The 12,460-nt window shown below is 28.0% G+C and overlaps 5 protein-coding genes across 5 annotated transcripts; 3 read left to right on the top strand and 2 right to left on the bottom strand.

Annotated features, from left to right (window-relative positions):
- Positions 1-937: 937 nt before the first annotated feature.
- On the bottom strand, positions 938-1,849 carry MKS88_004269 (uncharacterized protein; the record flags this gene model as incomplete). Its single annotated transcript, XM_067217430.1, has 3 exons — positions 938-1,179; positions 1,390-1,634; positions 1,797-1,849. 3 exons carry the CDS (start codon positions 1,847-1,849, stop codon positions 938-940), a joined length of 540 nt encoding a protein of 179 aa, XP_067071859.1.
- Positions 1,850-2,094: 245 nt separating this feature from the next.
- On the top strand, positions 2,095-3,838 carry MKS88_004268 (uncharacterized protein; the record flags this gene model as incomplete). Its single annotated transcript, XM_067217429.1, has 2 exons — positions 2,095-3,338; positions 3,664-3,838. The coding sequence occupies 2 exons, from the start codon at positions 2,095-2,097 to the stop codon at positions 3,836-3,838; spliced, it is 1,419 nt and encodes a 472-aa protein (XP_067071858.1).
- Positions 3,839-4,644: 806 nt separating this feature from the next.
- MKS88_004267 (PITH domain-containing protein) lies at positions 4,645-7,664 on the top strand (the record flags this gene model as incomplete). Its single annotated transcript, XM_067217428.1, has 10 exons — positions 4,645-4,761; positions 4,875-4,961; positions 5,070-5,147; positions 5,307-5,398; positions 5,518-5,593; positions 5,701-5,785; positions 5,909-5,955; positions 6,201-6,248; positions 6,473-6,513; positions 7,103-7,664. 10 exons carry the CDS (start codon positions 4,645-4,647, stop codon positions 7,662-7,664), a joined length of 1,233 nt encoding a protein of 410 aa, XP_067071857.1.
- A 934-nt stretch (positions 7,665-8,598) lies between these two features.
- MKS88_004266 (uncharacterized protein) lies at positions 8,599-9,669 on the top strand (the record flags this gene model as incomplete). Its single annotated transcript, XM_067217427.1, has 2 exons — positions 8,599-9,144; positions 9,535-9,669. 2 exons carry the CDS (start codon positions 8,599-8,601, stop codon positions 9,667-9,669), a joined length of 681 nt encoding a protein of 226 aa, XP_067071856.1.
- A 356-nt stretch (positions 9,670-10,025) lies between these two features.
- Positions 10,026-12,456, bottom strand: MKS88_004265 (DnaJ protein; the record flags this gene model as incomplete). Its single annotated transcript, XM_067217426.1, has 6 exons — positions 10,026-10,273; positions 10,671-10,802; positions 10,990-11,022; positions 11,532-11,589; positions 11,784-12,177; positions 12,347-12,456. 6 exons carry the CDS (start codon positions 12,454-12,456, stop codon positions 10,026-10,028), a joined length of 975 nt encoding a protein of 324 aa, XP_067071855.1.
- Positions 12,457-12,460: the final 4 nt, after the last annotated feature.

Below are 12,460 nucleotides of genomic sequence, written 5' to 3'. Positions count from 1 at the left end.
AATCATTTTCTGCGCATTAAAACACCTCACGTATGTACAAAAGGGCGAAAAAAGTCTTCCCATTAATTTAAATGAAAAAATTAAAAAAAAAAAGTTATACCAAAAAAAAAAAAAAAAAAAATATATATATATATATATATAGTGTATATATACGTATGTAAACTTATTGTTATTACGCGAGGCATATCTAATTAAAGGGCAAATAATCGCATGAGAAAAAAAAAAAAAATATATATATATATATATATATATATATAGTGTATATATATGTATGTAATCTTATTGTTATTACCCGAGGCATATCTAATTAAAGGGCAAATAATTGCATGAGAAAAAAAAAAAAAAAAAAAATTCCCAAAAAATCTGGCTACTGTTTTTCCGACATCATATTTTACCAAATAATACGTTATAAACAATGCAGCATTCTAAAAAAGTTGTAAGTAAAATTGGTTACCTATTAATTTGTTTTGTTAATTTGTAAAAATATATATTTTGAATTGCCCATTTTTTTGGAAATGTTTTTATGCAAATGCATATGCTTTAATTTTTTTTGTATGCTATTGTTTGATTATTATTTTATTTTTATTTTTTGTTTTTGTGTGTGTAACTTTGAAGCTTTTTTTTTTTTTTTTTTTTGTTCCTTTATGTAATAAATGCAATAATTTTCGACGGTCCAAAAGCAGTGTGGCGTGTTTTACCTTCTTTCTTTCCCTCATCTGATGTGGGGAAACATGTTTGTTAAGCTAGGGAAAAAAAAAAAAAAAAAAAAAAAAATAGGTGGCGGTAGCTGTAGCTGTGTAGCTTCAAAAGAGGGGTTGGCTGTGACACATCCGACATACAATTTTTTTTTTTTTTTTTTTTTTCTTCTCTCCTTCCTTCATTTATCTTTGTTTCTCTTCCTCTTTTTTTATTTTTCTTCGTTCATCTATTTTTCCCGTCATTCATCTTCTCCTTGTTTATCTTTCCTTCCTTTATCTTCCCATCGTTTGTCTTTCCTTCCTTTATCTCTCATTCGCTTATCTCTCATTCGCTTATCTCCCCATTGTTTATCTCTCATTCGCTTATCTCCCCTTCGTTTATCTCTCATTCGCTTATCTCCCCTTCGTTTATCTCTCATTCGTTTATCTCTCATTCGCTTATCCACTTTTTGTTTCACCCACCACTTTAGCGTACTATGGACTGTAAGAAGAGCGTAGCTGGCACAATAATGCGCGTGAGCAATTATGGAAGGACAAAAAAAAGGAAGAAAAGCTTAGCAGTGGGCTACTGCTGTAACACGAATTATGAAGGATGTAGAAATGTATACATAAAGTCGGTCATGTATCAAAGGAGTAGCAGTATCTTTCTTAAAAATATGAACAATTCAAGTAGTATGAGCACAAACTATACCGGTGTCAATACTAGTCCCAGTACTACTACTACTGCTACTACTACTGCTACTACTACTGCTACTACTACTGCTACTACTACTGCTACTACTACTGCTACTACTACTGCTACTACTACTGCTACTACTACTGCTACTACTACTGCTACTGCTACTACTACTACTACTGCTACTACTACTGCTACTACTACTGCTACTGCTACTACTACTGCTACTACTACTACTGCTGCTCCTGTTTCTGATGGTGCTAATTGTGGGAGTGGTACGGAAGATGACTACACATTTTTGTGCCTCGTTAAAAGTTCTCTACGTCTTAACCCTCTAAACGTAATGAGCTTGTTTAATTTAGTGAACTTCTATAATAGGAAAAAAGATAGAAAGAACTGTTCTTTCTATTCTTCGTTATTACACTGTATTTTGATAAATATTGTAAAGAAATCCTTTTATAAAAATGAAATACATTATGATATTGCGCCTAAGGAGAAAATGAAAATAAAAATGAGAAAAAAAAAAAAAAAAATTTGTACTTAACATGCTTCTCACATACTGTTTATAAAAGACAGTTGAACGATAAGTACAAAACTTGGTTAGTAAAAAATATAGCAAGAAAATGGAATACTATTCCATATCTAAATGACAGAATTTTCATAATTCTATTATTAGAAAATTTACACATTTTATATTTAAATAATTACAAAATGTGTCATATGTATAAAGTAGTATACTACGTTAACCTCTTTTTAAATATTTTGGACTTTAATAAAATCCGCAATTATGTAAAGAAAAATTATTTTTTCTTGCATGCAAACTTGCACTATGTTAAAGCTAGCTGTTACATGCTAGTTGAGTCGAGTAAAAAAAATCTCATAAATAATGTTAGCAGGTGCAGTGATAAAGACATTATCAAAAGGGGGAATGATACAATGAATATAAGGTTGATAGAACGGAACGAAAGTTACACTATTTTAAATGTAGATTTTGGCAAAGAGAAAGGCTGCGATAATATTATGGAAAGCAATTTTCACAAAAACGACTGCTCCGGTACCTGCACAGAAGGTCGTAATGCCTATAATGATAACAATAACGATAACAGTAACGATAACAATAACGATAACAGTAACGATAACAGTAACGATAACAGTAACGATAACAATAATGATAACAATAACGATAACAATAATGATAACAATAACGATAACAATAATGATAACAGTAACGATAACAATAACAATAACAATAATGATAACAGTAACGATAACAATAACAATAATGATAACAATAACGATAACAATAATGATAACAATAACGATAACAACAACAATAACAATATCGATAACAATAACAATAACAATAACGATAACAATAACAATAACGTTAACGATAAGGATAATGATGATAAAAAGAAAGCGTTAGGTACTTGGAACAACATGAGGACGGTCAACCACATCGATACTTTAAAATATGAGAAACGCTTCTTATCTTTTATAATGAGTGAAGAAGATACAGCCGAAAGGGTAGAGAAAATCGATTTTTATTCCACTAACAGTGCTATTGATATAGAGTGTATGTTAAAAAAATTAAATACTTGTATTATTTTTTGCTTGCAAAATCGATTATATAAATTTTTAGAATTGTTTTTAGTATGGAGAGCCCGTATATTTTATCATTTAAATTTATTCTATGAATGTGTATCTGACTCTTCAAAAGTCTCATTACTAAATGCATATGCTACAGCAACCTTTGATGAACAAGGAGGGGATACCAACAGCTATTCTTGCTATAATCTGCGTATGCTGTCCTTGCAGCAGCTAAACATGGTACACATGGCTGATTTGTATGTAGCGCGAGTTTTAAAAAATGTAAAAAAAAATGATGTTTTAGGTAGAACAGTTTGCCAGAAGAGAAGAGGTGATAAAATAAATAATTCCACAAAACAAACAGCCATCAATCGGTATAGTGAAAAAAAAAAAAGAGTAAAATTTTTAAATGAACGCATACATACTTATACTTGGGCTCGATCATTCGAAGATCTCACTATTCTTAACTGTATCAAGCGAAATAAAAAAAAAATCCCCTTTATACTTTAAAATTTTTGCACAAGTAGAAATATGTGTGTGTATTGTATACGCGTATGTGTGTGCAAGTTATATACACATATATGGGTATGTGTTATTGTAGGTACTTAAGTGTATGTACCTGAGTGCGCGAATGTGGAACGGTTTGACGTGTTTTTATGCATTCGACTTTACCAATGTTTGAATAAACCAACATTCAAGTGTACCAACGTTCGAGTGTACCAACGTTCGAGTGTACCAACGTTCGAGTGTACCAACGTTCGAGTGTACCAACGTTCGAGTGTACCAACGTTCGAGTGTACCAACGTTCGAGTGTACCAACGTTCGAGTGTACCAACGTTCGAGTGTACCAACGTTCGAGTGTACCAACGTTTAAGTATACCAACGTTTAAGTATACCAACTTTTGGGTATATCCTTATTTTAGGCATATATTTATTTTATTTTTTTTTACTTGAACAGTACATATTATTAATAAGCCTTTAAGGGACTTTCTTTTCTTTACAATAACAGTCAAAAAAAAAAAAAAAAAAATATATATATATATATATATATATATACATACGTATACATTTACATACATGTATACATTTACATACATGTATACATTTACCTATTTCCATCGTATCAAGCGTGTATATATGTATATCTGCAAAAGTACATTTCTCAGCCTTTTGGCTAAAATCTTTCGTTACACATATCAGTTTTTCCCTTTTTTTTTAATTTTTTCTTAAATGATCAACTTACGCTTTTTTTTTTTCTTTTTTTTTTCTTTTTTTTTTCTTTTTTTTTTCTTTTATAATCTTGTTCATGCACTAAAATGGAAATAACTTTAAATCACAGCTGAGCGATTTGGGATATAAAATAAAAAAGAAAAAAATAATAGTTAATACGGGTATAATACAATTTTGAATTATGTTTGAAATGCGAGCACCATACACGCATATCTGCGTATATTCTCACATACATACATACATACGTACGTACATATATATATATATATATATGCGTACGTGAATAAGTACATATAATTGAAAAAAAATATACCACCGTAAAACCAGTGAATATCTTTTTTCAGTAGTAGCATAAACATATTTTTACACATAATCGTGAATACGTACAACACATATACGTACAAACTTTCATCCAGGCGCACAAACATATCACCGACTGACGAACACAAAATGACGATATCGCATCATGAAGGATGCGGATGTAAAAATGCGGATGAGATTTTAAAAGGCGGAGAGTTCTTACTAAAATACATAAATATTGAAAAAGTTACAGCATTAAATGAGAAGGTAATACTTTTTCATAATGGAATTGTCTTCTTCTGAATAATTTATTTTAAGTATTATATGCACATTTCTTTTTGTTCACTTTTTTCTGCCTTTTTCCTTATTTTGCAAAATAGTTACATGGATCATGCAGGAAAATTTTAAAGTCCTATGATAACAGGTTGTCCTCTGAAAACTGCGAAAGTGATGTTGACAATGAGTTGGTACGAACAGAACATATAAGGAAATACAACGCTGGCGGGCATGCGCACACGTGTATGAACATATATATATACATATATATTTTTTTTTTAATTTTTTCCCCCCAATAGATAATAAACATTCCTTTTACGAGCCCTTGTAAGGTATTGAGCAACTGCATGAATTTGAGGTGCAAACATATAAGCAGCGTAATTCCTTTGTTTATACGACCGTGTGTGCTACCGTTTATGCTACTGTGTGTGCTACTGTGTGTGCTATTGTGTGTGCTATTGTGTGTACTACTGTCTGTGCGATTGTTTATATCATTACATAGCACAAAACGTTCACGCGCTCCAACTTTTTTTTAGATTGTTAGTTTATTCCTAATTGGTGGGGAAGAAGGAAGTTACCCGAAGAAAATGAAAATTTTTTCTAACAGAGAAGATATAGACTTTGAAAAGTAATCATAATAAGTAGAGGAGGAACATAATTTTTACGATCTGCACATATGCATGTATATATATATATATATATATATATATATACATACATACATATTTTACCCTTTTGACTTCTTAGCATTAACGATTTCAAATGCGTTCAAGAACTAGAATTATCGGAAGATTATCATGGATCAATTGAATATCCATTAAAAGTATTTATTTTTTTTTTAAAATTTATTTTTATCTATCTTTTTTTTTTTTTTTTTATAGCTATTTTGCTTTTTTTTATTTTTATCAATATTTTTTTTTTTTTTTTTAGGTAACTTCTCTATTCAATGTAAGCTACTTGACCCTCTATTTTTATGAAAATTACGGAGCAGAAACGACAAAAATATTTTATTTAGGTATTCAGATATATAAATTAATATTCAAATGGATAATTCCTTTTTTTTTTTTTTTTTTGACCTTCTGTTTTAGTAAGCTTTATTTATTTAATTTTTCTTTATTTTTTTCTCTCCTTTTTGAAGGATTTAAAGGCTTAGGAACTAATTATACGAGAAAGGCAGTTGAAACGGTACCTACTTTTTTTTAAAACATTTCTTTAAGCGTGTGAAGTAGTTGTCTGAACATGTCCATGTAATTGTGCAATTGTGAAACTACGCAATTGTGAAACCACGCAATTTCGAAACTGTGCAATTACGGAACTGTGCGAATGTGTACTTTTACAACTACGTAAATGTGCTCCTTTGAACTTTCGTAACCACGTAATTGTGCGATTATGCAATTCTGAATTAACGTAACCTCCGGATCCTTTTGTAGGTTTATGAAGCCTCGCCAAATTTGGCCGACCATAAAGTTGAAGGAGCTGTCAAGAAAACAAATTTTTCCTTTGATGCCTTTTAAAAATTTTTAAGAAAAATTAATGAAGCAAACAGGTAAGTATATTATTATATACATATTCAAACGTACATTTAACACTTACATAAATATACCTTTAACATGTATTTACGAATTTGCCTTGACTAAAATTCTCATTTTTATATCTTTTTTACAACATTTTGAGGTTACATTTTTTTTTTTTTTTTTTATAGATATCTGGAAGAACAAATAAAAATAAAAATAAAAATAAAACGTATTAATATATATATATTTTTTTTTAATTTTTAGTATTCATCTTTTTCATATATCTCGGTTTATGTTATTTTTTTTTTTTTTCCCATTTTCTTTTCAATATGTGTAATATTATTAAGAATATAACTGTATGTGCAAATATATATAAGCATACACTAAATTTTTTTTTTTTTTTTTTTTTTTTTTTTTTAAAAAAAGAGCCGTTAGCACGTGCTTACTGTATGTAATATATCCATACCACGACGCACTGATTATTAGTGAACTATTCGTATAATGTATTTGTTTCATTTTTTTTCAAAAATATATATAGCCAAATTGTACATGATGATGTAACGATGAATGATACCATGTATGTGAACGTGTAATATATTGTTTTCTCGTCCTTTGAATTTCGTTCGCATCTGTTTTTGTTTGCGCATCCTTTTCTTCTTCCTCCTCCTCTTCAGCTTCTTCTTTCTGCATCTTCCTTCTTCATTCCTTTTTTTTTCCCTTCCCCCTTCCACTCCCTCCAAATGTTAAAAAATAATGGTTAAAACATATTTCCTATCTGTGCTAAAATGGTTTCCTCTTTTTTTTTTATTTTTTGTTAGTAAATGTGTTAGTAAATGTGTTAGTAAATGTGTACATAATGAAAAACACTTTTCAAAAAATTCCCAAAACTATATGAATTATATAAGTATGGAAAAAAATAGCACAGCTAACATGTATAACTGTAAGTATTCTTTCTTAAATGCAAATACTACAACTATTTGCTCCTATGGGAAAAAGGATAACACAAGTAATAAGTATGACTATGGCAGTTGGAATAAAAGGAAGAGAAACAAGTGGGGAAGAGATTATTTAGAGGCACATAAAATAGATCAGGAAAAAATAAAAAGAAAAAAAAATTACCATTATGCAATGAAACATATGTATGATAAGAACGGAAGAAGGATTAAAGACATAAATAAGGAAAAGAAATCCTTAAGAAAAAAAAAATTATTTGATTATGAAGGATTTAAGGTAGATCAAATTTTTACTTGTCTTCCTGAAGAGGATATGCAAGAATTACGTGAAGAAGAATTAAAAAGAAAGTCAGGTGAAATTTTACATAATAATAAATATATTGATACCTATGGTGTTGAATCGGATACAGACTTGGATAACTTGTGAACGAACGGCGGAAGAAAAGGGAGAATATAATTTTACCCAGATGGGATAAAATGAGCTGTTTTGAAAAAGTTTGAATCGAATGAGGAGTCGACGTGTTGAACATTTGAAGCATTTATCTTGTATAGAACACTGGAAGTGTTCATAAATGTCATTTTTGATATATTTTCATTTTTGCCTGTACACACATACACACACGTACATACGCGTACATACACAAAAGCTGGAAATAATTTTTTGTTCCGTTCAGTTCTACTTTTTTTTATTCACCACAGATATATTTTATTTTTTTCAACTTGGTTCTGCGCTATTTTGATTAAAGAAGTTTTATTTTATTCAACTACGTTCCATTTTATTTTATTTTTTTTGCCGTTTTTATTTAACTTTTTTTGTTTTTTTATATTTTATTTTTTATATTTTATTTTTTATATTTTATTTTTTATATTTATTTTAATTATTTAATTTTTACATTTAGTTTTATATTTATTTTTATATTTATTTTTATATTTATTTTTATATTTATTTTTATATTTTTATTTTATTTTATTTTATTTTATTTTTTTGTTAAGCAAAATTATTGCTTGTTAATAATTTTTTTCGCACCCATATTTAACCTTCTCTTTGCCCTTTTTAATTACGAAATTTTTTAAGTTACTATTTATGGCATTTGAAACGTTTTGCATTGATCTCCAAACTTTTAAGCATCATTTTATTTTACGCATATGTGAACAAATGTATAAGCATACACATATGCGTTCGTATACGCATACCTGAACGCCCACAAACACATGTATGTATATAAATATGTACACAATATATATATATAGGCTTATAAATGTTCTTACACGTATATATGTATATGTACATGTACAGGTACATACCCATATAGCGCAACTTCCACACACGAGCGTTCCACACATTTTTTGTAAAAAGAATAATGAGTTACATCTCAATAAATTCCTTGTATTTTTTGTGTTGCTTTGTTATATTTATTACAAATGTAAATAATGTAAAAATAAGAATAAGAGAAGCGCAAAAATTTCAAACGGATTGGTTTTATATGAAACATGGCTACAGTAAAAGTTGTTACAGCAAACATTTTCGTAATAACAAAAACTTGCAGTTAAATATTAAGAAATTTGTACATCATCAAAATGATGAGATAAAGTATAATGAAAGATATTTTTATTCTCTTATAAATATAAATAATTTAAAATTAAATTTAAAAAATTTGATGCAAAAATATTGCTTTTTTTTTAATACTAATGAAGAGAATAATATAGTCCATCCTTTGAAAAATTGTCGTTGGAAAATAACAGTATATAACTTTCTTTTAAAAAATAAAAATTCTTTTTACATTTATATTTATGAAAATGGAAAAATAAAAACATCCGAAAATTTGGAAGGAATATGGTTTTATAATAATTATCACATAACATGGTGCATAGAATATGAGGACAAGAAGGTGTATTACACGGCTGAGGTGAGTAATGACCTTTTTTTTTAATTTCATTTTGATAATTTTTCATTTATTTAATTTCATTTATATTTTCTATTTTTGTTTTAATTTCATTTTGATATTTTTTCATTTTTTTAATTTCATTTATATTTCCGAAATGTTTACGCACGTATCGTAATATAAGTGTTATATGTGTGCATCGATACATGCGCAAATTATTAGTTCTTGCGGTTGAAGAAGCAAGATTAATTTAAGCGCGTAGTTGTATTTTAATTTTCTCTGTTTTGTTTTATTCTAATTTGTTTTATTCTGCTCTGTTTTATGCTGCTCTGTTTTATGCTGCTCTGTTTTATGCTGCTCTTTTTTGACTTTTTGTCTTTTTTTAAAAATTTTGTTGCACCCCTTTTTTCACAGCTACTGTGGAACAACGACAAGAGCAGGATGATAAAGGGCATAATATACAAGGAGAGCAAAAACAAAAACTCGTTCTTGCCTTCCTACTTTTTTAGAAAAATTCTTGGATCGTTTGATGGCCAAATACAGAGTTAATCGAAATTTTTTCAAGTTTTAATATGTTTACATGTTTTTTAATTTAAAAAAAAAAAATTTTGAAAAACAATGAGAAATTAATGAATGTGTGTGTGTGTGTGTGTAAGTGTGGGTAGGTAGAGGTATATAAAATGTCTGTGCACATAGACACTTACGTAGGTATACACAAGGATATGCAAGCACGCACACATGTACATATATATACGTGCTTATACATACATATATATACAAACACCCATGTGTACGATTCAAACATTACAGCGTGCATATAGCTCAAACAGAAGTTGAAAAAAAAAAAAAATATAAAAAATAAAAAAAAAATAAATCTTACAAAAAGTTTAAGAAGGGATAGATGCTCATTTTTTTCGTAGCATATATAGGATGGTTTGTATCGCTTTTCGCATCACATGGACGACAAAATTGACTAGGATTCTTCTAGTTGCAATAGAAAGAATTCCATGAACGTAATTTAAAATTTGTTTTGTTATATTATTTTGTTTATAATCTTTCAAATTTCTATTAAACTTTTTCATGTGCAAATCATTATTCATATTATGTATATTATTTTTTAAAAAAAAGTCAACATCAAAGAAGTCTTCAAAGTCTATTAAAAATAAAAAAATAGGATGTGTTTGAGAGTATGGTTTAATTCAAAAGGGGAGAGGGGAAGGAAGTAATGCGCCATGTAACAGCATGTATTGTATATGTCGTTGTGAAACGTTCATAAAATTTCATAAAGGAACGAATAAGAATAGGTATATATATCAAAATGACGAAAAAAAAGTAAGGGCTAGTTGTCTCGTAGAAAAAAAAAAAAAAAAAAAAAAAAATACAAAAGTGCACATATGCATATATACATATGTACATACATACATCCGCGCCATACACACACACAAACACACAGCATATTTACCGTTTTTTTTCTTTCTTTTTTCTTTTTTTTTATACATATATATATATATATATATATATTCGAGCTTTTTTTTATCATGTTTATGAACCTTTACTATTATTATTTATTTCTCTCTCTATTATTTCTTGCTGCACATGCCCATCTTTGTAAGTAATAATTTTAGTCGTCTTTTCAATTATTTTATTCCCTCTTGGTATAATTTCAGTTTTTATATTAGTTTCTAAAAAGTGTGTGCAGAAAAGACGGGAAAGGTACATGTAGTTGCGAACAGAAAAAAAAAAAAAAAAGAAAGAAAAGAAAGAAAGAAAAGAAAAAATGTATGTATATAAACATACATATACATACATGTACATACATATGCATAAACATATACAGGCACATGTAGTAACTTTGCAATGGATTATTACGTTTAATATTGTTGCTGCTGTTTTCGTAGGATCCTGAAAAGTTAAAAGGAAAACAAAAAATTCAAAAATGAGCATATTGTATGAAGTATCATTATTCACAATATGAACTTAACAATGGTTGGAAAAAAAAAAAATGTAATAGAAAGTAATATAAAAAGGAAAAAAATAAAACAGAAAAAAATAAAACAGAAAAAAATAGAATAAAATAAAACAGAAAAAAATAGAGAAAAATATAACAGAAAAAAATAGAATAAAATAAAACAGAAAAAAATAGAGAAAAATATAACAGAAAAAAATAAAATAGAATAAAATAAAATAGAATAAAATAAAACAGAAAAAAATAGAGAAAAATATAACAGAAAAAAATAAAATAGAATAAAATAAAACAGAAAAAAATAAAACAGAAAAAAATAAAATAGAAAAAAATAAAATAGAATAAAATAAAATAGAATAAAATAAAATAGAATAAAATAAAATAGAATAAAATAAAATAGAATAAAATAGAACAGAACAGATTACAATAAAAATATATTCAGTCCTACCGGCTGATCCGAAATTGCTAAAAATGCTACTTCCCATGGTCCTCGTCCTAATATTGCTCTATTAAAAATGATAAAAATTAAAATGTTTCAAAATTAAATAATATAATTGTGTTATTGTAGACACATTTGAGATATTATACACTTCTTCTCAACATAATGGCAAAATGATAAGCCATGTTTTTAGAGTCATCAAAAAAATCCTTACATGTACATAAAAAGCTAAGTTTTTTATTTTCGTTTTTCTTTGCCTACCTCATTGAAAATGTTCGACTTAAAAATATCATTTAAGTTCATAGTTCCGAAAACATTTTTGAAAACGTTTTCAATTTCTTCGTCAGTCATTTTCCTTGTTTGAAAATTATAATTAACATTATTGTTTGAACTGGTTGAATAGTTACTGTTAAAGTTGTCTGAATAAAACCCATTATTTAATTGACTGTCATATATTTTTTTTTTATTATCATCACTCAATGTTTCATATGCTTCTGTAATTTCTCGAAACTTTTGCTCAGACTCTTTTCTATTATTCGGGTTTCGATCTGGGTGATACATCAAGGCTAGTTTTCGGTACGCTTGCTTGATTTCATTTTTGCTGCTCCCCTTTTTCACATTCAGTATGTCGTAGAAGCTCTTACTTGAAAAATGGCTACAGCGGGTAGTAAATCGAAAAAAAAGGTAAAAATTTAGTAAAAATGGGGATAAAAGAATAAGTAATATGCCACAAAATAGTAGTCGCATCCGAATGCTAAACGAAAAGATGCGAAGACGCTATACACAATTAATGCTGAGAAAAAAAAAAAAAATATATAGCGTACCTCCTTTGGGACATACCAGTACTTTTCCCATTGTGAAATGTTTTACTTAAAATATTTGATTTACAAATAGAATTATAAAAACATATGTATCTTTTCTTTATTAAAAACATTTTT

Source organism: Plasmodium brasilianum, chromosome 12, assembly GCF_023973825.1.
Source record: "Plasmodium brasilianum strain Bolivian I chromosome 12, whole genome shotgun sequence".
NCBI lineage: Eukaryota > Apicomplexa > Aconoidasida > Haemosporida > Plasmodiidae > Plasmodium > Plasmodium brasilianum.
Note: the sequence above shows the minus strand (reverse complement) of the source record. Positions and strands in the feature narration are given on the sequence as shown.